Source organism: Platalea leucorodia, assembly GCF_965183815.1.
Source record: "Platalea leucorodia genome assembly, chromosome: 2".
Classification (NCBI taxonomy): Eukaryota; Metazoa; Chordata; class Aves; order Pelecaniformes; family Threskiornithidae; genus Platalea; species Platalea leucorodia.
This window is the reverse complement of record NC_138824.1, coordinates 85,630,193-85,657,808: the sequence shown is the minus strand read 5'-3', so window position 1 is coordinate 85,657,808 and position 27,616 is coordinate 85,630,193. Positions and strand designations below refer to the sequence as shown.

Sequence of the window (27,616 nt, the reverse complement as noted above, 5' to 3'; positions counted from 1 at the left end):
ACTCTCTTGTATAATATAATATAATATCATATTCTACCTCTATCACCTTTGTATCTTTTTTTTTCTTTTTTGTGAACAGCTAGTTTTTGTCACATTTAACCCCGGAGAACCCCGACCCTCAGAGACTGATCCTTGTTCATACTCTGCTGTTTCCTTTTTGCCTCAAAAGACCACAATCTGAAATTCTGATCTGCTTCTCAATGTTCCACCGTAACGGGGTGACAACTTGTGTTTGGTATTTGATAGCAGGTTTCCACTTAAGGTTTCAAAGCTCAGCAAAACATTTCTCATACTCTGCGGTGAACAGGATAAGTTTTGTCATTCAGAAGATAAATCTGAGCTATCTGTATGTACAGGAACACTAAAATGAGAACATGTGTTGGAGACAGGTATGCTGTAATGAGACCATATTTTATTGAATTCCAGATTTCCACTCAGGATGTAGAAACCACAGGCACAATATTTCCTGCTAGTACAGTGACCACAGATAAAACTCAGAGCAGTAATACCATCGAGCCTGATCCATTATGCTTTACCCTTTCAGGGCAATTTTATGTAAACATACATACATCCAGAAAAGCTAGAGTTTTAAGCGGCGAGTCAGACGCCATATCGCTAATATATGTAGGATTCAGAAGTATTCTTATTGTCATTATCGCATCTTCTACTACACTTGCAGGATCAGAACTTCAAAGAAGAGCCTGCCAGAGGAAATTGTAGGCAATGTTTGCATTCCTGTACGATTCCATCATCCAGGGGCCTGTAATGGTAAAAGCACCCTTCAGCAGATGTCATTTGAAAGGTCAGGTTAAGTCTTAATACATGATAAGACATTCATTTCAGTTCTTCCCTTTTTAATTATTGATTATAACTCTCTCTAATCCTGGTTCATATAGCCAATCCTTCTTGTGTCTCTTCTATGACAGCTCACACCAGCTGGAAAATTCTTGCAGCACTTTGTCTCTCTCTCCCCCTGGTCTTTGTCAGCTTTCCAAACATCAGTGAAACCATCCTTTCAATATCCCAATGAGGTTAAGGAGATGTTCTTTATATTTGCAACTAAAGCACAGAGCAACCAGTTCTAATTAGCACTAGGGCTTCCTTAGTCTATTTTGTCAGGATGTATTTACACTTCTCCAATCAAGGCCTCTTCACACTTTTGAAAACATCATTAAGAAAGACTAAGTCTCCTTAGTTGAATCTCATCTATATTAAGTGACTTACTAAATTACACAATTGTCCTTTGTGATCTGCTAGGAATTGAATCCAGGTGTCTGGAGAGTAAGAGACTCTCTGTATCTAGTAGCTATACAAATACATTGTACTGGGGTTTTTTTAATCCCTTGGAGGTTTTTCCCACATAAATTTGGACAGTGACTTTTGTACATTTTCTTATGCATTAAATTAAAATTATATACCTCAGTACTATGGTTGTAATGCTTGAAACTGAATTTCACACTTTTGGAATGCATTTACTCTTCCATATTCTGTTCATTTTAATCCAGAAGATACTGTATTATAATTCACAGCTAATACACTACACGTTCTAGATGAGTGTTGGATTGTATTTTTGTTGCCATAAATAGTTTGCTTTGTTTTTTCTCCCCTTTTATTTGTATTTTAAAAATGCAAGTTCAAGCTCCCAAATATTATTCTGATAGTAATATTAGCAAACTAATCTTGTCTTATACTTAGTATTTTTGGGGTACGACTATGGTGATTTAGTAACTCTGCCATGAATTCTGCCTTAATTGCAAAGAGTACATAGGTACTACTTCAAAGCTATGCAAAGCATTAGATACCACTGACCATAAGCAAGCTTCCCCAATTTCTGCTACTCACACATCAAGATGCCTTCTGGGGGGAAAGACAGGTAAGTCCTATTAAGCTGATGTTTCCCTTTCAATAGGGTGACATTTTAGTGAGATTTGTTAGAAGTGAGATCAAAAAATGGTGCAGCTCATAAAGCCCACCTAATTCACATGATGACAGGTTAACAGGATTTTATACAGCACTGTCATTTCAGTGCCATATGCTACCCTTTTCCTAACGAACGTGATCAAATTTTCCGGTGCAATGCATGTAAAATATCTGTGTGGATGCAATACGATTGCAACCACTTACGCAAAGGTGAAATCAACCCCCACAACTGAGTCTGGTGACAGACAGTTATTAGTGGTGACTAAAGGTCTGCTGCCACAGGTGAAAGCATGATCTTGCTTTGGCCTGAGACAAAAGGAATGAAAAATAGGAGCTGCTGTCTTGAGGCAAAATATCTTCAGCGTCTTACCTCTCGCTGGGAGGAAGACCCAACTCTAAGCTTAGCAGGATCTGAAAGTCAGAATCCCCTGCATCTCCCAGAAATTAACTGGTATGTTTCTCTTCCCCATGGAGACAATTTCCAGATGATTTTCTTGCCCTGAAGTCTGTTCTTGCATAGTAGCTCCGATTAAAATCCTGATGCAGCTTTCGTCTTTATAAAATTTAAATGTGTGGTGTGATAATACTCAAACCCCTGAACAATGAAACGGCATACTTCTGCCTACCCTCCGTACTTCAGTGCCTGAGAAAAGGTCAGATTTCTATTGTTTGCAGCCCTCTTATATGCTAGTGCGTAAGATCTTTGCCCTTGTTCTTCCTGGATTTGTAGGACGCATACAGGGAAGGACGAAAGATGACCAACGTACAAAATTTAGAGATACTAAAATTTAGTGACACCCACTCTCCTTCTAAAAAGAGTTTTTAATTCAAACAAGTCATTTGGAATAGGTACCTATGGCAGGGAAGGACTAGACAACTATGAAAGGAAAAGGGGAGATCATGGAATTTTTTATGTAGAGGAAGGAAGTCTCATCATGTAAAGAGGGATTGCTTGAACTATGTTAAATGCAGGCTTACGTTTAGGGTTTTTTTCCTGTTGTGGCTGTCACCTTTCAGCTGCTCAGGTTCTTCTGCCTAATGGCACATCTCAGATGTATGTACCTGACTGTATAGTTGATGCAGGTACAAATGCATGAGCTTTGATAACGTAAAGCAAATTATCCCTGTGAGGAAATAGAAACTGATGTTTCCAGGGGGATGGAAGGAAACATTTTTTTCATCATGGATTTTCACATGAACTCAAGGATTTTTAAAAAAAGTCCTGATTTGCGTGTCAAACACATAAAGTACAACTGCTGTAAATATGAGTGTTCTATTCAACATTCCAGCAGTCACTTTGAGACTGAAGTGACCTGGTGCTGATGAGACTAAAAAAAATTATTCCTTGCTATCAACATTATGCTATTAAGCATAAAGGCTGCCAAGCACTACTGAATTATCTCTTTTCTACTACCTTGTTCTAAATTCCATACCAATAACTGGGCAGAGTTTTGCAAATTGCCCATTTTTGAAGGAAGAAGTCCCGACCTCTCTTCAACCTTTAACTCAAACTTTGATAGGGTTGGTTGGTGGGGGGTTTTTTGAGGACAAGAGAAGGCAAAAAGGGTAGGGTTAGTTTTGACGTAGATCTGTTCCCCAGTCTAACTCACCACGTGGCAGCAGAAGCAATTGCACCACTTCAAAAGAGAGGCTGATGCAAGGGCCAGACTGAACAGCAGTGAGCAAGGGGAGAGCACAGCTGCTTCTCCTGGCAGTGGTGATGGCTTCAAGTGATCATTCCACTATGACCTTTTACTCCAGATATGGAAGTCTCTGTAGCACCAGCTGAAGTCTGATTCATTATGAGCAACTGACTATCCACTCCTTTGTACCTCTTTGTAGACAGGTATTTATGCTTACGTGAATATAAAGTGGGATCAAAAATGCTAGTAAGCAGAAACAGAAGTAGCCTGTGTTCATCACAGTAGTGTGTGCATGCATGCACACACACACATTTTTAATTACTAGCACTCTTGCCATTCCTCCCACCCCCCAAAAAACTCCAAATATTTAAAGAATGTTAACTTTTATCAAGCATGGAACAAAGCGCATGACCTGTCAAAATCTAGAAATGCTTTGGAACAGTGGGGGCTGTTGAAAATGAAGTGGCCTTCTCAAACACAGTTCTGAAAAATTTGGCTTCGACAGCAAGATGTCTGACACCAGTACCCATCTTCTGTTGCCGGTCTAATGTTTCAAGGATTCTTCTGCACCAGCCAAGCCATCTGACGTTGCAAAAGGATGGGTGTTTATTACAGTGCTTAACATTTTAACAGAACCATGTAAGACCGCACGCATTCGTGGATCTCAGTACACATTTAAGTCAGCTGTTTGTGTACCAGCTAACAGCTGAGGATAAAAAGTTAAATAAGGGCTGTCTTCAGAACCTATGGGGGTTTTTTTGACAGCTTTATCTTCATGTCTCATGGCCTGCAGAAGTATGACTTTCCTGCTTTGAGGCAACTCTTACTCATGCAGTCCAACCACTACGTAAACGCTATTGCTATAAAAACAAAATTCCTGCATCTTAATTCCTTTCCCTCTTTGCCTAATGACATTCTGCACAACACTATGTCTTCCTCCCTGTCCTCACTCGCCTCCCAGCTTCTCCATCCGCTCTTCCGCTCATGCAGACAAACTTTCCGTCTCTCCCGTTCCCCGCAGCTCCTCTGCCCGAGCAGCGGCAGCCCCGGGGCCTGGCCGCTCCCCAGCGCGTTTCCCGCAGCCCTGTCCGCCGGCGCCGGCCTGACGGAACCTCGCAGCGGCAGCCGCGCTGAGGGTGAAACCCCACACGGCCGCTTCGTACGAAGAACCGCGCCTCGGCCGCTGCCGCCCTTCAGCCCCGCGGGCCTGCCCGCCGCAACGCCGGGAAAAACCGACCCAGGCCGGATAGGGGCGAAGTACGGGCGGGCCTCGCCGCCGGGAGCCCCGGCCCGGCCGCCCGCGGTCACCGAGCGCTTCCCCCGCCCGCCGGCCAGGGGCGGCGGCACGGCCGTGCCCGCGACTGACCCGGGCCTCCCGCAGCGCCGCGCTCCAGCCTCTCGCCCGCGGCTACGCTCGGCTCGGCTCGGCTTCGCTCCGCCGTGCGCGGCCGCCGCCTCCCGCAGAGCCGGGCGCACCTCGCTGCCCCCATCCCCCGCGGCCCGGCCCGGCCCGGCACCTGCGGGCGGCGAGGGCCGGGGCGGCGCTGGACCCGCCCGGCGGTGGCGCGCGCAGGCGCCGTTGGCCAGGCAGGTACGGCCCGGGCGCCATGTTGTGAGCGGAAGCCGGGGCCGAGCGCCGGGCCGGGGGGAGGGCGGAAGCGCGGCTCCGCCTGGCAGCGGGGAGGGGGCGGGAGGAGGGACGGACGGACGGACGGACCGACGGACGGCGGCAGCGGGCAGCAGTCGCCGCAGGAGCCGCCGCTAGAGCTAGCCGGGGTGTCCTGCGCCCTCCGGAGGGCTCGTTGCCTGCCTCGCCGCCCCCGCCTCGCCGCCGCCGCCGCCGGGGTGTGGGAAGGAGGAGCGCGGAGGCTGCGGGAGCCGGGCGGGGAAGATGCCTCTGGCGCAGCTGGCGGACCCTTGGCAGAAGATGGCTGTGGAGAGCACAGCCGAGAGCAGCACCGAGGTACGGGGCGGGAGGGGGGGTGTTGTGGGGAAAGTTGTGAGGAGGGGACGGGACCTGGGCTCCCGCCGCCGCCGCCGCTGAAGGGACGGGCAGAGTTTCCCCTCGCGGGCGCTCGGGGCGGGCAGCGCCGCCCCTGCGGGCGGGGGGCCGGGGGGAGCGGCCCGGCGCGGGGGGCCGGGGCGCTGCGGGGCGGCGGGGGGTGAGCGTTGGCGCCTGCCGCCCGGCCGGCCGCTGCGCGCCGCTTCCTCTCCGGGGCACTGACTCACGGCCGGGACCGGCCGGGGCTCCCCCGCGCCGGGGCTCGGGGCGTGTTTCACGGGACCGGGCTGCTCCCGGCTCGCTCCCTCCCCTTCCGCCCCCTTCCCCAGGAGGGAGTAACCTGCTTCTGCGGCGGCGGCGGCGGCCGACTCGGGCGCTTTTGTTCCAGCGCGGTGTCTGGTTACTGTCGCGGCGAGTTTCCCTTCCCGGGGCGGCCCCGCCGCCTCTGCCACCGCGGCCCGGGGCGGGGAGGGGGGGGACAGGAGGGCCGGGCCCTGCCCTGCCCTCACCTAGCCCGGTGCCCTCGCCTTGCCGCTGCTCCCCCTGGGGCGGCCGGGGGCCGTCCCCGCCCGGGTGCCGCTGCCCCCTTATCTAAGCAGGATGGGGTTGTCTCTGCAGTTTCGCAAGCGTTTGGGAAACCGCAGGGACGTTTCGCATGGGTAAAGCTTTGTGCTTGGCGCCGTTTATGGGAACATCCCTGAGATGCAGCGCAGTGTGGTTTCCTGCTGTTGGTAGCGGGGAGTTGGTGTTGTGCTCCCATCCTTGTTAGGCAGGACGCGTGTCAGCTTTCCTAGGCTGAGATAACGAGAGTGGCTGGAAATTAGGTTCACTTGCATCCGAGGTCATAGATGCCTTCAGTTATTTTCATTTTTTCCTACAGTGTACTACTGTGTCGGTTTGGACGTATACAAACGCTACACCTACACAGTTGTGCTTGCTCCGTGATTTCCTAGTAGCCCACAATGCATGTGCTAGTTTGCGACCAGACTCCCATCTGAAAAGAAATAGCTTCCTCTGACAGCGCAGCTTCTACCTGAATCTGCTCCAGCTGATACGCAGCCAGGCTGCTTCAAGTGATGCTGATCTTGAACGGTGTGGACTCAGGCCAGCTCACAACAATTAGTCGCAAGGTTAGGACTTAGTCCTTAGTGAGCGGAGCAAAGAGAGAGAGGCCAATGCAAACTTTCTATAGTATCAGAAGTATTTGTCCTTTTGATGTTTGTCTTGTCTTCCTTCTGCTTAAAGTGACTGCATCTCGGGGGGTCGGAAGAATCTGCAGTTCTGATCTGACAGGCAGAGCTGTCTTTTAAATTCTTGCCAGTTACTGTAGTTACTTTTAAATTCTTGCCAGTTGTTCACTGACCTCTGAAGTGGTGCTCTTAGATGATTTATTTTTCTTTTTTTTTAATGGGAAGTAACTACAATAGTAGTGTGATGCTTGGGGGTGAGGGAGAAGGTGGTAGGGGAGATGTTTCTGCAAGACCACTTAGACTAATGATTTAGAGAAGAGATCTTAAGTGTTACTTTAGTCTTCGATGCTCACTGTGTGTAGTCTATGTAACTTCAATAATGGTATATATGCTGGAAAGGTAGCAAAATAGATTACGTTATTTGAAATGTGTGTATGTGCATGATTAATTATGTTTTGTTGCTTGTTTTAGTGTGTTTCAGACATGATTTGTTTTTAAACTGCTGTCATAAACTTCTTGAAACAAGTCTATTTCATCTCTTCCTAAAAAAAAATAGTTAAACACTTACATTGACATGAGTCTACAGCAGTTTATCACCAAAAAATTTTCTAGGACCACTAACAAAACATGAAACAGCAATGAACTGACATGTGTGCACTCTAAGGCCTTAGTCTAGAATAAGTCTAGAATAAACACTCAATTCTTGAAAAGACTGCACCTGTAAATGCTTCTCAGATGACCCTCAAAAGGAAACAAAAGGTAGACTCAGAAATGAAATTACTAAGATTACCTGAAATGAGTCTTTAAGAAAAGATGTTTTAGTGAAAATAGATAAGTTTAAGTCAAATACGTAAACAAGTGACCTAAATACATAACTTACATTTTCAATTTGCATGAGTTGTGTTAGTTATCTGTAGCATAGCAATATCCTAATTACAGACCCTATCCTGCAGGAGTATCCTTGGGCAAAAATGTTTTTTTTACATCCACCTGGAAACTCATTGTGATTTCAGTCATAGTTTGATAGTAATAATGTCTTTAGCTGTAATACTGAGTGAGGTAAAGAGTTTCCACTAACCTCTCAGATTTGCTGACACAGTTCTTGTAACACTGTTATCCACAGGGAATTACAAATTATTGAGCTTCAAAACTCAGCTTAGACACTTTCCTTGTCTTAACAACTCTAAGTTTTTATATTGTATTAATTTTTTTATTTGTTTCCCAGTGCAGTCCTGTATTTGCTTTTATACTGGTGCCACCAAAGAGGTGATTTGCTGTGATGTGTGAGCAAATTTAGTAGGAGGAATAGAATACCTTGAACTAGCATTACTTTAGGAGACAGTATAGTTAACCATCAACAGCTGCTGTAACAGGACAGCAGATCTGTAGAACATCATCCTTCTTAAGAAATAATGCAAACCTTTTTTTTTTTTTTTTTTTGTAGATAAAATATGGACTTATAGTTTTCAGAGATCAGTTGCAGGAGTTCTGTTTCTACAGGTGCAAATAGGCCAGTGACCCACATTGCATCTCTGACAGCTTTTTCAATGTGTAAAGTTATTAGACAAATTATGTTAAAAATAGTGTCTATAGTATAATGCATGGGTTTGTTTTGTTTTTAAAGTTTCATGTTTTAAATCACAACACCTTTAAAGCCTGTGGAATGATGCTGTCTTTTATTGATTCAGGGTCTACTCCAGATTTATAAGAAGCATAGGTTTGTTTTTCATGGTGAGAATGTGCCTGTTATTTCAAGTCATCTGCTTTCAAGCAAATTAAGTATCGATGATTTGAGTTTGTATTTGAATGCCTGAATAACTAACTTGATCCTTTGATCTGTACACCCAGCCGTGCATATTAATGTCTACTGGAGGAGCATGAATACAGGTATGGCACCCAAATTTTGGACACCAGTACATTGAAAGAGCTGTCCATCATAAGGAGATACCATTTGCTAGGCTTTCTCAGCAGTATTTGTGCCATCTATCTTTAGGAGTTTTAATTTAGGTGCTCTAAACTGGCTGTGGAGAAAGTTCAGTTTTTTCCACTGCTCTTGACAGGGGATTTATGATCACCTATTTAGGTGTCTAAATAGACAGTATAAATCCCCTTTCGGAGAATTCCTTGTTTTATCTTCTTTATCCACAATTATTTGAACCTTGCATGAGACAAGGGGTGCTAGCATTTAACGGTCATGCTGATGCTTTAAAGAATCTAGTATAATGTAATTTTTGCTTTGTAATTCCATTCTGATGTCAATGTGACATTCTCAATGTCAATGTATACTTCTGGCGTGGAATCTGAAATTTATCAGATGTCTTGCCACTTGTAGCTGTGGTTGTGATTGTCTCTTTACATTCTGTACTAGTCTGTGTAATCAGTGTTGTACTTGTATTCCACAGGAACAAAGGCTGTATTTACAGTCATTTCTGGAATAGCCAACACAGGTAAACAATTCAAAGCCAAAGTGGAATCACCTAAATGGACTGGTCTATGTGGATTTTGAAGACTATCTGTCGTTTCTCCATGATAGGCAGAATTCTCTGCAGTGCTTGGCTACTGCTTCTTATAGATATCTGCTGTCAATACAGTGCATTCTGAAGTCTGGGTTTTTCACAGATTTGTGGAGTGACATTTTCTTACACTGGGTTAAAAGTGTAAGAATTAGCAATTTAATTCTCATCTAAATAAGTAGTATACCCTGTATTCCACAAACTACTGTGATAGACAGATAACACATGTTATATATATGTAAATACTGTCTTGAGAAACATATTGTCTGCATGAAAGATGTTTAGGTGTGTGGGTTTTTTTCTTCAGCTTTTTCAGTTCCTTAATGGTACGATTTTACCTACTCTGTTTTGTAGTTAACACATTCCTACTATGTGACATAGTACTGATGTCCTGCTGTCAGCTGCGTGGGGTAGGAGGGGGCAGGTGCTTCACTCTGCTGAATTCAGTACCTTCATGCAGTATTGTGTGCGCTCTGCAGCTCTTGGTTTCCTCATAGGAGGTGTTGAGTTTGACTTCTTGAATTGCTCCGTTGTTTTTTTTTATGACATTGGCAGTTCTTAGCTTGTAATTGTTTTGTTCGTTATAGTGTACGTAATATTTCTCGCCACAGCTGGGGCATCTAACACAAAGTAGATGTAAGCAGACTGGCATGTCTGTTGTCTTTGAATTGATTGTGATCTGTCACACTAACTGTAGTTGTTTGTCATTTGAAATGCTCAACTTGGATTCACATTGATACATAGACTAAGCTGGGCGTTTAATTATTTCTGCACTTCAAAAATATTAGCTTTATGAGTTGATTGATCTTGGCAGTTGGCAGATCTATGAACTTTAAGAACTCATTCAAGATAGTGGGTTTGGGGTTGTGGGATTTTTTGTGGGTTTTGGTTTGGGGTTTTTTTGTTTGTTTTGGTTGGTTTGTTGTTTTTTGGTATTTTTTGTTTGTTTTGGTTGGTTTGTTGTTTTTTGGTTTTGTTTTTTTTTTTCTCCCAAATATAATTCATAGCAGTATTCCAATAATGAAACTTTTAAGCAGTTTTTCAGGCAAGAGTAAAACCTTGCTATTGTTTTTTCAATCTTGGTGACTTTCAAGAGTGGAATAATTTAATCAGTAAAACTGGATAAGTTAGAATCTCTTCAGGGAATTTGTAAGTTTAGACAAACTAAAGTGGTTGATTACTGCAAGTATTGTGCTATATGCTTGCATACGTGGTACTGTGCTACTTATTCTCTCCTTATTCTCTGAAATAAGATTAAACGCCTCACCCATTGGAAATAGAGGGGGAAAAAATCCTGTGTAACAGATGGGACAAGGAGGCTCAACAGCTTAGTGACTCCATCTAGCATAACTCATGGGGTCTGTTCTAGAGCTAGGAGACAAACTCTGATTTCCAGGGACCTACTCCAGTGGCTCAACCACAAAGTTGCTGCTAGCTCATTCTTATCAGTAACAGTTACCATATGTTCCCTTTGATGCAAGGAACCCCCTGTGGTATGCTTAATGCTCCACTTAACTCTTTTTGGAGGAAATGTGCTGCTCTTAGTTTTTTATTTGTTTATCGAGTGAAGCAATTCAATTGTGTAAAAGGTAGCATGTGTGTTCTAAATATATTATTACTGTCTAAGTCTGTTTTCTGACACAATTTCTAAGGTTCCATTTAATTAAATTAATTAATTTTCCATTTAACATTTAATTTCAAGCATTAATTTATCAGAACGTGCTTAAGTATATACAGAAGATGTGAAGAAATGATATTTTGTTGTGATTTTAAATGTCCAGCAAAACATACCTTTGAAAAATAAAATTATCTTTGTCCTGCAGGCTCAAAAGGTGGTGGTTTCAGGATGTAGTCAGACCATGATGAATATTATTTGCATTATTCCTTACATAACATGATTGCCAAAATTAGTAACAGTTAGAACTTAGAGTTATACGTTAAACAATTTTTTTCACTTAATGGGGAGTCTTTCTCCTCCTGTCTTCCAGCAGTTGACATTTGTTGTATAGTCACCTTGGAAATCCTGAATTTTAGGAAATAGTGAAGTTGCTCCATAGCTTAGTCTCTCTTCTTAGTAGAATTTATTAAAATAGCTAAACGACAAAATGAGCATAAATGAGTAATGCTTTAGTTGACTTCAATATTAAATTTTAACCTTTGTCATTTCATGCAAAGAGATTCTAAGAAACGAACTCATGTCTGAAAAGCAGTGTCTGCATTGGAAGGAATTGCAGCACGCAGCCTTGCTGTGCCTGTTGGCTGCCCCAGACTCATAGGGGAAAGGCCTGGCATGTACTCCCCTGTGTGTGCCCCAGTCCTCTTTGGAAGGAGCCCAGGGCATTTCGGTGGGCCTGGGACTGCAGGAGGCAGTGAAGGTGAAGCATACCTGCCTTCTCATGCAAATACAGTCTTGGTAATAAGATTTGTATACTATCAGGTGCTAGAGTCACTCTCAGGATAACGTGTGCGAGCAGAGAAGGAATTTCTTTTATTTTCATATATGCAGCAATGGTTGGCTATATTGAAGTAACTGATTTCTGCATTTATATTTCTTATTCCTCTGGAGCAGATGAACAGAGAATAGGTGCTGTGTTTTTTTTGGTGTGTGTGGCCTTTTTTTTTTTTTTTTTTTTTTTCTTTCCAGTAGGGCTGCTGAATTGATGTGTTAAGTGTAATATTTTACCACCCATATAGGTAGGGAACTAAATGAAAATTTCACTTCCGTGTTTTGTTTTGTTTTTATTGTTTTGTTTTTTGTTTTCTGAACAAATGAACATACATGGTTTGGAGCTTGTTTTAGCTACAGAAAGTGGTTGGCCTGGACAAAGATTTTGTGATACTATATGTCTGGCATGGATAATGCCATGGCACTTGTCTGACTTCAAGCTGAGTTAATTCAGAGAATTAAACTCACTGAGAGCTGCAAACTTTTCTTTAGTTTCCTTTTATGACCTGACTTGGCACAGGGCTGGACAAGTGCCCTTGCCAAGGAAAGCAGCGCAGTAGAGGAAATGGGACTGCTTTTCTATATGGTTAAACTATACTCTTGAGTCATATCAGATAAGAAGAAGGTGGTAAAGTAGATAGGGTTTACAAAATCACATAGTTAAAGTTGCCCAATTGTCCTAACTTAAGGAAGTTTGACTTTGTACCTATATGATCTGCATGTTAATGGCTTATATGTGAGGTTGATTGTCTATAGAGAGGCAAGTTTCAATGTCCTGCTGTTTCCTTTAATACTCAGCAGAGGAAGAAGTCAGTCACCTTAGTCAATAAAGTTTAAAATAAATTATGTGGAATTAATGGAACTTGAAGTAACAAGGTTTTATATAAAAGACTTGCAGTAATTTTATGTTTCATAAAAATAGTCATAACTTTAATTTTTTGTTTGATTTTTTCAAAAAATTTAAGGAGTTTTTAATACTTGCATGTACTATTTTTAACATACTATATGCAAAATGTATTGAATACATGCTGTGAGAGAACAGCTAAAGAAGTCTAAGATGATAGCTCACTTCTGCGACTTACATATAATAAGTTTTAATCAGGTCAGGATTTAGGTAAGTGCTTTGGATCTGTGTGGCTTCACAGCTCAGGGGTTAGGGCACAAGTCATTAATTCAGATCCTATTAAAGCCTCATATTTTAGTTAAGCACTGGAATAGGTTGTGAAAACTCCATTGCTGAAGATTTAAGAAGGGGTTAGACATAGACGTCTTGTGAGCGACATTGTAGGAATAGCTGATCGTGCCTTGGTGCACTGAGATAGGTTGGATGACCTCTCAAGGTCCTCTCAGTCTATTTTCAACTATTTTTCTGCGGACCTACGAATTTTTTCTCAGGGTAGCTCATTGCTGCTTAGAATAGCAAGTTTGAGTGTGTACAGTTCGAAAGGCTTTTGCTGAATGTAGTTCCACGCAGTGCCTTGTGTTGCTAACAGCAAATTTATTATGAACGTTTCAGTGGGAATACTGCATTCTGTGCTGCTTTGAAACAAGCCAGAAGCATTGTTACAGCTTTACTCAATTCAAGGATTGCACGCTTTATCTGTCTGTTTCTCAACCCCTTGAAAAACCAGAGTGTAAGTGCTCAGATCTATATATGGCCAGTGTTTTAATGACTAAATAATAAATAATCCCAAAAGTTCTTGTATGTTTTGAAATATTTATTTTTGGTATCCTAAACTTTATTTCAGAAGGTTTAAAGGGGGGGAAAAAAAGTTTTTTATTAAATCCTATAACTGCGTTTAAAAGTTGTTGAGTAAGTCTGGAAGTTTTGGTAGCTGAAAACTAAAAATTACCTGGGAGAAACTTCAGACTTATTCAGGTAATTTATTTAAATTATAATTCCAAAGCATAGTTAAATCATTGCCTATGTTATTCATTGGCATGTTAAAACTTCTAGATAATGATTTTTAAATGGTGTGATTCAGGCGTCTTGTCTGCTTATTTGTGTACTCAAAACATCATCCTGCACTGAGATACAGTTCATAATTCTTGATTTGTCCAATTGTTAAGTCTAGAATATAACACTTCTTTTTATTATGTCTTAATTGGGCAGTATGGTTCTGCTAAAAGTCACCAATTACACAGAAAAGTCAATAGTTATATAACATGCTGAACTCTGTTAATAGTATAAAGACTGGTTACTAACTTATATGCTCAAGCCCAATATTAATAATTAGGAAATGTTGAGGTTAATGGCAGAAGAACTATACCAAAAGCTATAACTGGTATCAATTTCATAAGCGGTTTTAAAATAACTGACATACATAGTTGGGTAAAAAAGTTAAAATACTTGGCAGAGAGGTTACTTAAACATCCCAAAATAGTCTAGCAATAGTCTAAACACAAAGCAGAGATGTTTTGGGGGAGGAAGAAGATATATGGTGGTGTCTAATATCAAAGAAGCTTTGCAGACAAGCTTATGTCCTTCAGAAAAAAATTCAGTTAAAACTGTAGGAAAGAACATAAAGTTCAGTAAGGTAAGTCCAAATTAGCAGAACTTTTTTTGCAAACAGAATGTGAGAATGGAGATACTAAACTAAATCTAAAAACTTCAAGTGTATACTATGTGTAGTATTACTGATGAAGCTAATGGGGAAAATAGGAAAAGGGAGTACTACAGGAAACATAATGATTTGTCCATTTAGTATTTTCATTAATACAATTTAGATACCTTTAAAAAAAGTGTGATGGGAATTATGGGTACCTGACATTATTATTAAAATAAGATATTCTGCACCAAATCGGTAAGTTCAAATTGCTGTTATGGATGCTAGGTGGTGTATTTTACATACAAGATTACCCATGGGGGTCCACTGCTAATCAGAAGGATAGATGGAAATAGCATTAGGTTTATTGTGCAGGTGCCCACGATAGTACAATTTTGCCAGGCTTCTGAGATGACTTGGATCTCTTGCAGTAAATGTTGGAACCATATTTAAAAAAAAAAAAAAATTACAAGTGACATTAAGACTGTAGATCAATATATAGTTGTAGTGTGTAGAGTGCAGGATATTCCCTGCTTCTCAAAAAGTGGTTAATTGATTGTAGGTGGAATGTGGGTTGCATTTCTTGATGTACCCCTTTCTTACAAAGGATTTAGCACGATTATATTTTCTCAATACCAATACCCTAAGATATGCCACTACTTGCTACCTCTTGGTCCCTTCCAGTGCAGTTATTTATGGGTGTGCGTTACTGGTTAAGAAGTGAAATAATCTGAACTGGGGCGGGGGGGAGGGGAGCCTTCTTTAAACTGTCTTTTTTTGCCAGAAAAATCAAGTACTTGATTATATTTTAAGAGTTCAGTGGGTTTAAACCTGTAATTTTTGATTGCTGTAAATATTGATGGTTGATTTCCTGTTTTGTAGTTGATTTATTTTTGTGTCAGAAGTTCTGTCAGTTCCCATGGGGGACATTCATGTACCAGCTGCCTGATGCAGATTCCCTGATGTTTGTCTGCTTTATGCTTGGTTAGGGAACCTGTAGGATCTCTTTTGTGTTCCTGCCCACGTGCCTTCAGGAAAACTGCTGGAACCCAACTGTGTTTATGTATTCATTTCTACCGATTTAGTGAAAAGTGGCAACAGGTTTAAAAGCTTTTGGGAGTGAGATTTGTAGCTAACTTAACAGGACTGCTTCCACTGGAAAACAGAATATGAAATAGAACTTCAGTGGACTGGAAGAGCATTTTGTAGGTTACCTTTATAAGGGATGTGCACCCTCCTTTCATGGTGTAAATTGATTGCTGATGTGTTTAGGTGTAAGTAGAAACTTTCTGTGGACCTTTTCTGTTATTTTTCTTATAGTTCTCTTGTGCTGTCATGTGAAATATGGATCCAGAGTACTGGAAATAACCAGATTATAACAGGAGGAGCACAGCCGAAGAATAATCAAGGTCTAGAGTCTCTGTCTTTTCAATTAGACCAGTCTGTACATGTGAAAGATATATTCAGCCTTCTCTTATTCTGTATTCATCAGACTAATAAATCTAGTCCCAATCTGTTATGTCATTGAGACATGCGCTTGGTTGTAGTTAAATACTAGAACGAGTCTACACCCAGCAAAATGGAACCTATTTCATTCGCTCACCTCTTAAGCATGCTGCTGACCTCCTTGCTCCACAGTGGCTTAAATATTGCCACTTCCGATAGGAACCTTTTGGCTTTACATTTTAACTCATAAGGAAGGCAGTACGCTTTGTAGACTTTCATAATACACAGCTGCTTTCCATTTAATAATATCATATACCAGCAAACCATAAATCATATATACATATTCTTCTTTACCTTACATGGCTCAGACTGTTCTGAGTAAAACTGGTTCTACCATCCAGTGATTCCTTTAGCATAATCATTGCTTGGGTAGACCTATTTAAAAAGATCTTGCTAATCCAGTGATCTGGCTCAGACATGACCGCATGGCGCACACGCTGATTTCTTGAGTTTGTTCCTAGTTCCAATAAGTGTGTTTGGAATGCATTGCTTGAATTCAACTGAAAAGTAACTGAAAGCAATGCAGGATTAAACAGGAAAACCAGTCTATACAAAACAGTTCACTTGTGTTGCAAAAGTTTGCTGTGTTTTTTCTGGTAGACTGATAAAATGTTGAAAAAGTCAATGAGGTTAAAGATTAGAACCTTTTTAAAAACAGAAGCTGATCTCGCCTTTTTGTCTTCAGAGAGAGGCTTGTGTCAAGTTTCTGATGGTGTGTTTCACTTTGAAGTATGTTGCAGTTGCCTTAAAATAGTAAGCATGAAATCTTAAAGCTTACTATATGGTAAAACACAGTACTTCACCTGCAGTGAATGTACATTACTATTCAGTGGAATGATTGTTGTAGCAGGAATCACTATTTCTGAAAATCTGCATGTGGAGTCAGTTTAGAGCACATGGCTTTGATACACAAATTGCCCTATTTTAGGCCCCAGAGTTTAGCCATCATTATTTGTTAGGACATTATAGACTCCTCCTTTCCAGCTAAAGTCAATTGTCTTATTTGTTCTACTGTTTTTCATCTCATTTTTTCCTATTGACGAGATACTTTGGAAACTATCTTGTAGCATGAACAGAATATAGAGATGTGTAGCTAAAATACAAATGTTAATTTAATTTAAATATATGCCATAGATTTGAGAAAAGGGAAACTATGTGACTTGGGGCCTTCATGGTAATGATATATGTATACACAATATGCTTCCTTGTAAATGGCTTTATTAAAAACACTCATTTCTGTTACTTAACTAAGCTGGTATTTTTATGGTCTTTTATTTGGTAATTTCAACTTCTATGTATCTTAAGGAAGGATAGTACAGTACTCACTGCTTGTACACTGTAAGTAAAAGATGCTACCGTGAAGGGAATTAAGGCTTTTTGGAGCATCATCTTATCAAACTACCCTTAGCTGTACAACTAGAAGGTGTAATGCTGACTGCCCTTAACTGAGACAGCTTATAAAGATTATATTCACCTCTGTAATAACCTATAACATGTGAAGCTGATTTCCTACTAGTCCTCCCTCATGGAAAGATGACTTCTAGAGTAGACTAGAGTCATACTAGAAGTCTCTAGTATCTTTCTGAAGCTAGTTGAGAAAATGTCAGTGTTACCACGTGCCAGAACTCTGCACTGGAGAAACAGTCGGAAGGTGAACCTTTTTCCCCTCCCCATCCGCTTAAAAAAAAAAAAAAAGCAAGCCTGTGTCATATATGGGCAATCCATAATTCTTATACTTTAGCTTTATCCAGCTGCATCTTTTAGCAAAAAAATGCTCAGGAGAAAACTTGGTAGAGAGCTGGTAATCATCTGAGATTGAACATTCAATGTTCAATATTTGAATATGTTCAATTTTCAAACATTTTTCAAACATTTGAATATGTTCAATTTTCAAAATGTTCAATTTTCAATATTTGAAAATTAGAATTCATACGTTGTTAGGATTTAATCTGTCACTTCATATAAAAGATTCTTCTCCAGTCATGTGCAAGCTGAAAGACTATATTAATGAGAATTTGTTACAGAAAAACATTAGAAAGGTTCCACACAAGAAGTCTGCTGAAAAACTGAACTGTGGGAAGGAAGGTGTAGAATGAAACTGAAATCTCTGAATCTCTGAGCAGCTTTTATTACCTTTCCAACATCTAGAAAATATGTATTCATACATGCATGTAACTTTATTTTAAGTAAATTAAGTTCTGAAAAAATAAATTAATTAGGCCTTATGTTCTCTAGGGATGCAATGTACAAATGAACTTAGCTTCTGCCTCCAGTGGTAATCGAAAATGTAACCATTTAAAATAGTTTTTTGTTTGTTGAATTGCTGTTAAACTTTAGGAGCAAACTAAGAATTAATGCCCCAGCTGATATCCTGTACCATAACTTAGGAAATACATATTTTTCCTTACAACTTGCTAATATTCATGCTTGCTGTGTAAGCAAGGTCATTCTAAGTCTTTCTGGGAAAAATGCCTCTTAGAGATTCTCCAAGTATAGTATCACTGACAAGAAAAAGAAGGCATCTGTTGACCAACAAGGTATTTAATTATTTTTAAATCTGTATAGCTGAATTTCAAATTCAAAAGCCTATTCCTCTATGGCTTTTTTAGAATGGTCCTTAGAAAAGCACAGAAAGTAGTAAATGCTGGCTAATAAAATTAGCATTGCATTCATAGTTTTTATAAGGCTATACTGTAGTTATAAATGTTCTTGAAGCAGTCATGGTAAAGTAAGGACTGATTGTTGCTACATGAGGTCTTGCTCTTAGAAAGAACCTGTTTATCTGTTCTTTCTTATGGCTTTTTGATATTCAGTCTTCAACAGGTTTAACTCTTCTGCAGAAGTTGTAGTAGTGGAGATAATGTCTAGCTGTGTAGTAGTAAGGCTTCAAATGCCAGATTGTTTTATATATTTCTTACTGTGACTTCATCCGGTTTGATAATACATGAGGATCAAAGCGAGAGTGGCATTGCGTGCCAGCAATATGCAATCTTCTGTGTTTATTTTGAATGATTTCTTTGTAATAGAATATGGAGAACACTTGATCCTGTAGAGTAGCATGCCATAAAAGCACATCTGCAGTATATTTATTTCTGCACTTGGATTCAGCATTTCTAGTAACTTGCAGTGTCTGTTTTTTACAGAATGGACAGCAAATTGTGGATGAACCTATGGGAGAAGATGATATCAACCCACAAACTGTGAGTAAAAGACAGTTGTAATAAAGATAGATAGTACAATATTGTAGCACACTGATATAATTTAATTTACAGGCAGTTTGCCACTAATGTTTTGTTGTTCAGGTTTACTTGACATGAAGTGCAATCTAGGATCCTGATATTTTTGAGAGGTTCTTTCCCACTGACTCTCTTGTCTGATTTGGAATCCTACTGTTTGTTCTGATGAACTTTCGTGCTTTCCCTAGTATTTCTGTAAGATATAGACTCTTCCTACTATTTTTAGTATGAGGTAGGCGTTCCTGTGGAAAGCACAAAGCTGAATATGGTAGAAATTCTAATTGGGTTGGGGAGCGAGAAGGTTTGATACTAAGATGTGGCTAGTTAGAGCATTCCTGAATAGGAAGAGACATCGAGCTCATCTTTTCTTATCTTAGCAAACCTTAAAAACATGTAGTTCTTTTTTATTGTCCACTTTTCCTAGTGCCAGCAAGCAAAGCACTTCCATTGGCTTCTGTTAGTCTCATTGGTGCATAGGTGAAAATGTTTTACATCTATGAGTTCCAGAGTATGCTTTATTAATAGTTAAGGTTTCAGTTGAGGTCGTGTCACAGCAAAGGATTCTCTCATGTTTAAATTCCACACAGATTCCATTGCAGACAGACGTGCACTTAATGTATGAAATACGATTCTTTCAGAGTGGCAGTGTACACCATAGCTTTTCCCCTTCTAGTTTGATATGCAAGGTGTAACAGCAGCTATCACCTTTGTTTTTCCATACTGTTGTAAGATTTCTTGGCAGTATCTATCTGTGCCCTTTTGTTGTTAGCATTAGTCATTTCATATTTTCCTTATTGACCTGTGTAAAACTAGGTTATTTGCATAATAAATCTTCATTAGCCTGGATGATTATTTCTATTACCTTTCTCCATAGAACCAAGAAACCAAGATACAAAGTTTTAAGTCTTCTTCCCGGGCTTCCGGTTGAAAAGTTTAGAAGTGTTGCATTGGAGTGCATTCAAGAATAGCAAAACTAGTCCATTGAGGCCCAGGCGTTTCCTAAGTCTTTTCTCTGTTGATGTGAATTCCAACTTTCCTCTTGTGTTGCTAATTTGACTAAGTTGGAGTGGAAGAGAGCTTCTGTTCGTTGGTTCGGAGCTGACAAATCTAAGGGCTCCAGAAATGTTTGCATGGAGATACTCAAAGATGATAGCTGTAGGTATCAATTTAGATGGTGACTTAAGACCCTTCCCTGCCTCAGATAAGATGCTAAATGCTGAAACATGCTTAGTGAAATTTTCAAAGTGATGGAATAGCCAAAGGTAGAGGCTGAACTATTAATGTAGATCTTGAGTGTTTGCTGTACATCAGACCTGGACAGTAAGCATTAGAGAGCTCTGAACTAATGCATTGTGAAGCACACAGGCATAGACTGGTCATTCTGAGCTTGAACTAGCAAGTGAACAAAAAAAAAAAACCCAGGTATCTATCCCTTTTTTCTTCCTTCCCAAAAACTTCTTTTTTAATTTCTGCTATCTGTAAATTCTAAAAGCCCATACCTCATATTCCTTTCTGCTTTCAGCTTTCAGTAGTCTTTCAGGGGAAGATCAAGGGTGAGGAAGGACTGTGAAACTGTAGTTTCCATTCCTCTTCTAACTGAGAGGCATTAATCAAAGGAATTCCTAACCCAGGCTTCTTGAAAATAAAGGTTGCTGCTAAAGAGAAGATCACAGTCAGGAAGATTAATTGATAATTTAAATTCCTTATGTTCATGTCAAACTTGCAGTTTACAAAATTTCATAATGTGAAGATAACCGTGACTTCAGGTTTCTTATTGCGATGCCTGTGACTTTTTCTCAGACATGAGGGCAACTTTAGTGTTTACCTGTAGTTTTGTGTTAGAGAGTACTAGCTGACTGTTAAGCCTGATGATAAATGGACTTACCAATAAAACACAATGTCTGGAACTCCACATTTGGTTGCAGTTCAGGGTTCATATGCTGGTATTGCATTTTGTGCAGACTTCAGCTTGTGATTAGATGGTCAAAGCTGTTTCTATCTATGCAGTGTGGATATAATTGCACCGCCATAGCAGTTTCTCTCTCTGCTGAAGTAGACAGAGCCGGTTTAGGTAATGAGTGGAGTTGCCTTTTCCATGCTTGTCTTCGAACATACCAGTAATAGATGTAGCTCTTAAAATGATATGAAAATTAGGAGATTAAAAGCCTGCACTATGTAACTGCTCTTGATTCCCCCCATACGATGCAGAGTGAAGAAACAAGGCACGTGCTGACAGATTACTCTGAGTAGTGCAGTGTTAAAGAGTAAGAAAGGAACAATATTTGTGTGGTTAGAAGGCAAAACCAGAAGGAGATAATTTGTTCTAATATTCTGCATAACATAGACTACAGTGCTTACTTGAATTCTTGTTTGAACTAGAACATTTGTTTTTGGGAAAATGGTCAGGTTTGGTTTGGTTTGTTAATTTATTCTGACAAGTGCCATCTCTTGATGATGATTTTCGTGTTTTGAGTCTGTAACTTCACCTTCTTCCTATAAGCTTTTTTGTTTTGTGTTTATCTGCTAAAATTATATTCTTTTTTTATTGTATTGGGTTTACATGACAAAGTTTTGGTAGCGGGGGGGTGGCCTCTGTGAGAAGAGGTCAGGAGCTGCCCCACCATACAGAACAGAGCCAGTTCTTGCTGGCTCCAAAATGGACCCACCGCTGGCCAAAGCAGAGCCCATCAATGAGGAGGGGCAGTGAGAGAGTGGCTGGGTGGGTGTCTGGCAGCCAGCCAAGGTTAGCCCATCACAACTATCAAATTTCTCTTTCAAGATTTGATAACTGCATGATTACTTACTACTGATTTCCTGTACTTTCTTCAGACATTTCCAAACTGCTGCTTTTTGGGGGAGCAACTTATTTTAATAAAATATCATAGAAGCATTTAGGTTGGAAAAGACCTTTAAGATCATTGAGTCCAACCATTAACCTAGCACTGCCAAGTCCACTACTGAACCATGTCCCTAAGCACCACATCTACACATCCTTTAAATACCTCCAGGGATGGGGACTCAACCACTTCCCTGGGCAGCCTGTTCCAATGCTTGACAACCTTTTCAATGAAGAAATTTTTCCTAATATCCAATCTAAACCTCCCCTGGTGCAACTTGAGGCCATTTCCTCTCGTCCTATCCCTTGTTACTAGGGAGAAGAGACCGACCCCCACCTCGCTACAACCTCCTTTCAGGTAGTTGTAGAGAGCAATAAGGTCTCCCCTCAGCCTCCTCTTCTCCAAACTCAACAACCCCAGCTCCCTCAGCCGCTCCTCCTAAGACTTGTGCTCTAGACCTTTCACCAGCTTCGTTGCCCTCCTCTGGACACGCTCCAGCACCTCGATGTCCTTCTTGTAGTGAGGGGCCCAAAAATGAACACAGTATTCAAGGTGCGGCCTCGCCAATGCCGAGTACAGTGGCATGATCACTTCCCTGGTCCTGCTGGCCACGCTATGCCTGATACAAGCCAGGATGCTATTGGCCTTCTTGGCCACCTGGGCACACTGCTGGCTCATATTCAGCTGGCTGTTGACCAACACCCCCAGGTCCTTTTCTGCCGGGCAGCTTTCCAGCCACCCTTCCCCAAGCCTGTAGCGTTGCATGGGGTTGTTGTGACCCAAGTACAGGACCCAGCGCTTAGCCATCTCATACGGTTGGCCTCAGCCCATTGATCCAGCCTGTCCAGGTCCCTCTGTAGGGCCTTCCTACCCTCCAGCAGATCAACACTCTCGCCCAACTTGGTGTGGTCTGCAAACTCACTGAGGGTGCACTCAATCCCCTCATCCAGATCATTGATAAACATATTAAACAGAACTGGCCCCAGTACTGAGCCCTGGGGAACACCACTTCTGACCAGCTGCCAGCTGGATTTAATTCCATTCACCCCAACTCTTTGGGCCCAGCCATCTAGCCAGTTTTTTACCCAGTGAAGAGTAAACTCATCCAAGCCATGAGCAGCCAGTTTCTCCAGGAGAATGCTGTGGGAAATGGTGTCAAAGGCCTTACTAAAGTCTAGGTAGACAACATACACAGCCTTTCCGTCATCTACTAAGCAGGTCACCTTGTCACAGAAGGAGATCAGGTTAGTCAAGCAGGGCCTGCCTTTCATAAACCCATGCTGACTGAGCCTGATATGACCATCAAAAAATTAAAACATTCCTGTAATATTCTTTCTATCATGCTTGAGCTACTTGGTTAAGATTGTTTCAGCTTTTTAATGCCTCAGATGAGTATTTTGGGAATTTATTTTGCATTTATTTCTAGGTTGTGCTGAGGAAAAGGTTGCCAATAGTGATGTAAAATAATCTAGCTTTTTTTACACAATAAAACTACTATGGCTGTTCAGTCAGTTATAGCTGGAAGCTAGTCTTTGCTGTCTGTCGGCTAACAAAATACTACTTCAGCTGGGATGTGATATTCTTTCATATCTGATTTGGTGCAAGATAAAGACTAATTTTAAGTTACCACTGAAACACATTTAAGTTCTGTTTAACTTTGCACTGAAAGAGACTTAGAGCACTTACATGGTGACTGACCATTTATGAAATTTCTCAGCTGTAACTGAGGAAAGTAGAGTGAACAGGCCTAGCATGTACCAGTACATCAGGTATGAAGACAAAATATTTTGGTAGGTGTGTAAGGCATGCAAGCTCAGGATAGAGGGAGAGTTGCCATAGTTCTGTGGAGACAGAAGGTGAGAACTTGAAATACTGCATCCTTTTGCTGTCTTAAGTGTTTGGATAGTATGCTGATAATGCAAATCAATGAGAAATTTAAAATAAATATTAAAGCCTAACACAGTTTTATCTACATAGGAAGTCTCTCTGGTATTCTGCTTATCAAAAGATAAATTTCATTTTGTTACATCCCGGTTCTTTTGGTCAAAAGTAAATTTAATTGACAGGAGAGCCTGAGTTGCATAGCTTTGATTCAAATTCAGTAGTTTGTTTTAGGAAAAGCAGGAGCTATAACGGTACATGCCTATTCCTGAGGAGTCCGAGATACTGTATGGTTCAAAGTCTTGCTCCTCTTAAAAGAGGAATCATTCAGTATTCTAGTTTTATTATAATGAATATACTGGTTATATTTGGCTTTATAGCTTGCTGTCAACAGTTTTTATCTGATGTTTCTCATAAATGATCTAGGTCCAGCTGGAAATAAATGTAAGAACAAGTAAACAACTGGCTAAAGCTTGACCTAATGTGAAAGCTTAAGTGAACATTACTGAAAGAGGGGAAGCTATTTAAAGCTTTTTATTTGCTACCTTTCTCACTCTTGTGCTGTCTACCATTGCTTTCTGTATCTCTGTGTCCATAGAGATTGAGTAAATTAACTGAGCAAATTAATTGGTTTGAGCTCTTACAATCATGATACATGCTTTTCTACTGCTAAAGCTAACCAGAAACTACAGCTGGTCCAGCAAGTATCTTCCCATTTTGTATACATGTGAAGAGCATATCATGTGTGCTGTGTTCTTTGTTCCATTCTGTTATCTGGATTCAATTTAGCTGTTAAAACACTTACTGCAACTGATGTATTACCATTGCACTCTACTAACTTAAGCATAATTATTAAACATACAAAAATATTAGGTTCCAAGCACTTATGAAAAGTTGTTTTCAGTAATACTGTGTAAGTTGCAGAAAAACTTGCGTATATTTCTTTTTGGTAACCTGCAAGGACTGAAGATTACTTTTTTTCAGTATAGGCAGGAGTGGAAACTATTCAGGCTCAAACAACTGGGATGAAAAAGTAAACCCTCTCTCCAGGGGAGGTGATTGGGTAAAATTGTTAAACTTCTTGTATGCTTTGGTAAAACTTTAAACAACATGCTACTTTTAAATAAGCAGAATTAAAGCATACATAGAATTAAATAGAACTAAAGCATAAAGCAGTATATTAAAATACGCTGATCTGGATGATGAAAAACTAAATCTCAGTAGTTGTCATCCTCATACTAAAAATATGTGACTAAGATAACTAAGACTGTGGTTAGTGGGTACTGAAAAGGTAGTGTAAGAAATGCTTGCAAAGAAAAGTCAGTAGTTAAAAACATCTTTTTCATTTATTTTTCTCTAATAGAATTTAAATAAAACAACTGTTTGCAGTTGGGAGAGATGAAAATTATGACCTTAGTCTTGCCAATCAGTGTTTAAATAGAAGAGTTTATAAGGAAAATGTGATCTTAGAAAAGACTTTAAGGTAAATTAGAAAAATAATTTGAAGCACGTGGGCAGTATACTCTCTTAGTCGAAGTACTGAACTTGATCAGTCAATTATATGTAGTAATAACATTGAGATTCTATATTATACATGCATGTATACTGTACAATTTACCTCGATTTTTAATATTATAGCATTGTACTAGTGAGAACTCTTAGTTTCAGAAACTTTGTTTGCATTTTGGTAGGTTGAAGCACTGTTTCAGGACAGCTCCAAACTTCTTTTGGATATTGCGTTTTGCGTGCTCAGTAACATTTTCCAATTACAAGAAAAATCATGTGCATTGACGTGACCATGAACATATTTCTGATGATGGTTTTGATATGTTTGTTTTCCTTTTGCTGGCATAACCTTTACATTTCAATTTTCTGTGGGTGTATTTTTGTTAGTATTTTGATGTAAATTCTTGGCTCTGTGGTAGAGTTTGTAAGATATAACTAGAATTTCTTAAATATTACAGAAATATTTGGGTTCACAAGTGTTCATAGGCTACTGAGTTCGGGATTTTTCATTTTTTGCAGACTGATACTTAATTTTAGCTGAAACAGCTACTTGGGTAGCTTATCAGTAGTAAAGCAGTGACAGGTTAATATTTTTGTAATTTTACTGAGAGATGAGGTATACGATCAAGTTATTCTTTCACATTGCTTACACATTCTTGAATGTGTAATTATTGCCTGTTCATATGGAAATCAAACTGAGGAAGCTTTCTTTACAGCTTTTCAATTGTTTGAAACCATAATATTACATAATCCAGTATAACACCATGTTCCTTGTTATGCAGTAAGTTGAAATTTCTGTTAAAACCAGACAATAACCTGGCCGTATAATGAAACAGTGTTCACTGTGTAATGCAGTGAAGGAAACAATCTGGGTTACAAATACGAAACTCTGACTTTAACGTGGTCCATAATTCTTACATTCCTTCTAATGCATTTTACTATATATATTTAAATAGATGTACACATGTATTTAATTCTATTTTTGCAATCAAATAACTTGATTCTTGAACAAATAAGTTTCCCAGGCAAACTGTTTACATCTGTAAAACTCGAATCCAGTTATTCCCTTCTCCATGCCCAGATTTTCCTTTGTAAAAGGCAGAATACCTTTTTTTCCTCCAATGTAATGAAATTGGAAGTTCGTTACCTTCCAAAGCACTGTACTGTGCTGCAACTTGGATGAATTTTGGTAGAATCTTAGTGAAGTGCATGCATCTTGCCCATGTAAGAATGGACTTAGTGGTCCTCATGTAAGAAGTTACATCATCCTTTGTAGACAGTGCGAAGCTTTTAGTCTGAGATGTTAACTGTTAGATATCAAACCCATATAAAGAAGGCAAACCCTGGAGTATTTTTCTCCCTGAGTTGTCATCAGGTGCTGAGGAAAGGTTACAGCAAAACTCTTTAATTGATGTCTTCTAATGGATTTTCTGAGTGGCTTATTTTGCACTTAGTGTCTTAGGTGCAGCATGCTTTCTGGATCTTGGTCAGAAAATTGAATAGTTTTGAGAGAGTAAGCAATGTTAGAAGTCAAGCTGCTTACTTGTTACATGAATTAAAAACAGATGGTAGCCCTGAAAAGCCTGTAAACTAGCAGATGGAAACTGCCACACCCCCTGATTAATAGAATATTGCTGCTTTGGCTATGCAAACATATTTATTATGAAGAGAAGTATATTATTCAGCTTCTGAAAACTCAAAAAAAATAGCTCTCTGTTCCTCAGCTGTTGACCTTCATCAAATGAGGGCTTTTCATTCCTTATGTGTAGTCCATCTTTGTTTTTTCCAGATAATTGAAGGCAATCCATACTACAGAGCCTTGCTTGCCTAGCAGCATAAAGACTTAATTTGCTTTGTTACACTTCTCAGGCTGATGGTATAGGAAGATTGTCAATATACCTAATGGACTCCACTTAGATGAAATGCTTCAACTTTTTCTGGTTATGTGTAGAAGTGAGTATACCACTGTGACGTGCACATTTTACCAAATAAAACTTATGGATTCCCACATGTTCTGTACCGCATTGAGGCTTCCTCCAGCATCTTTCAGTTCTCCTGCTCTCTGTGGAGGCTGTGAGCCCCCTTCTCTTGAATGTCTGGACAGCAAGTCTGATCACATTTTCTCTTCATTTTTGTAAATTCAGAGCATCCAATTTAAAAGAAGAGGAGGGGAAAATGAGAGATGAACTCACTTTGTATTTCTGTACTGGTGGACAAAATGCATTGTGCAAGTGGAGTTCTGCAATTGACAGAACAGTCACTGACGGGCATAGCAAATTCCCGTTGTTTTGGAGACAGTTGTGTTTCATGATAAACATGTATAACACAAATCCTTATCAAAGACTTCAAGGTAAGGGGAGCAATTTGCTGGAGCAATTTGTCCTTGTTAT

The 27,616-nt window shown here is 40.1% G+C and overlaps 1 protein-coding gene and 1 long non-coding RNA gene across 8 annotated transcripts in view; one reads left to right on the top strand and one right to left on the bottom strand.

Moving 5' to 3' along the window:
- Positions 1–392: 392 nt before the first annotated feature.
- LOC309586804 lies at positions 393–5,079 on the bottom strand. Its single transcript, XR_014227443.1, has 2 exons — positions 4,930–5,079; positions 393–760 (listed from the first exon to the last, which is right to left on the bottom strand). It is a non-coding gene; the product is annotated as an uncharacterized lncRNA (long non-coding RNA).
- A 132-nt stretch (positions 5,080–5,211) lies between these two features.
- Positions 5,212–27,616, top strand: part of RPS6KA3 (ribosomal protein S6 kinase A3) — a 78,611-nt gene continuing 56,206 nt past the window's right edge. For 3 of the 7 annotated variants that reach the window (XM_082304316.1, XM_082304313.1, XM_082304312.1), the window contains exons 1-2: positions 5,212–5,526; positions 18,910–18,966. In XM_082304316.1, coding sequence (XP_082160442.1) covers positions 5,455–5,526; positions 18,910–18,966 — 129 coding nt within the window. In that variant the 5' untranslated portion in view covers positions 5,212–5,454. Of the gene's footprint in view, positions 5,527–15,580; positions 15,670–18,909; positions 18,967–27,616 lie in introns of those variants that run through there. The other 4 variants (XM_082304318.1, XM_082304315.1, XM_082304317.1 and 1 more) reach the window with 2 other exon arrangements.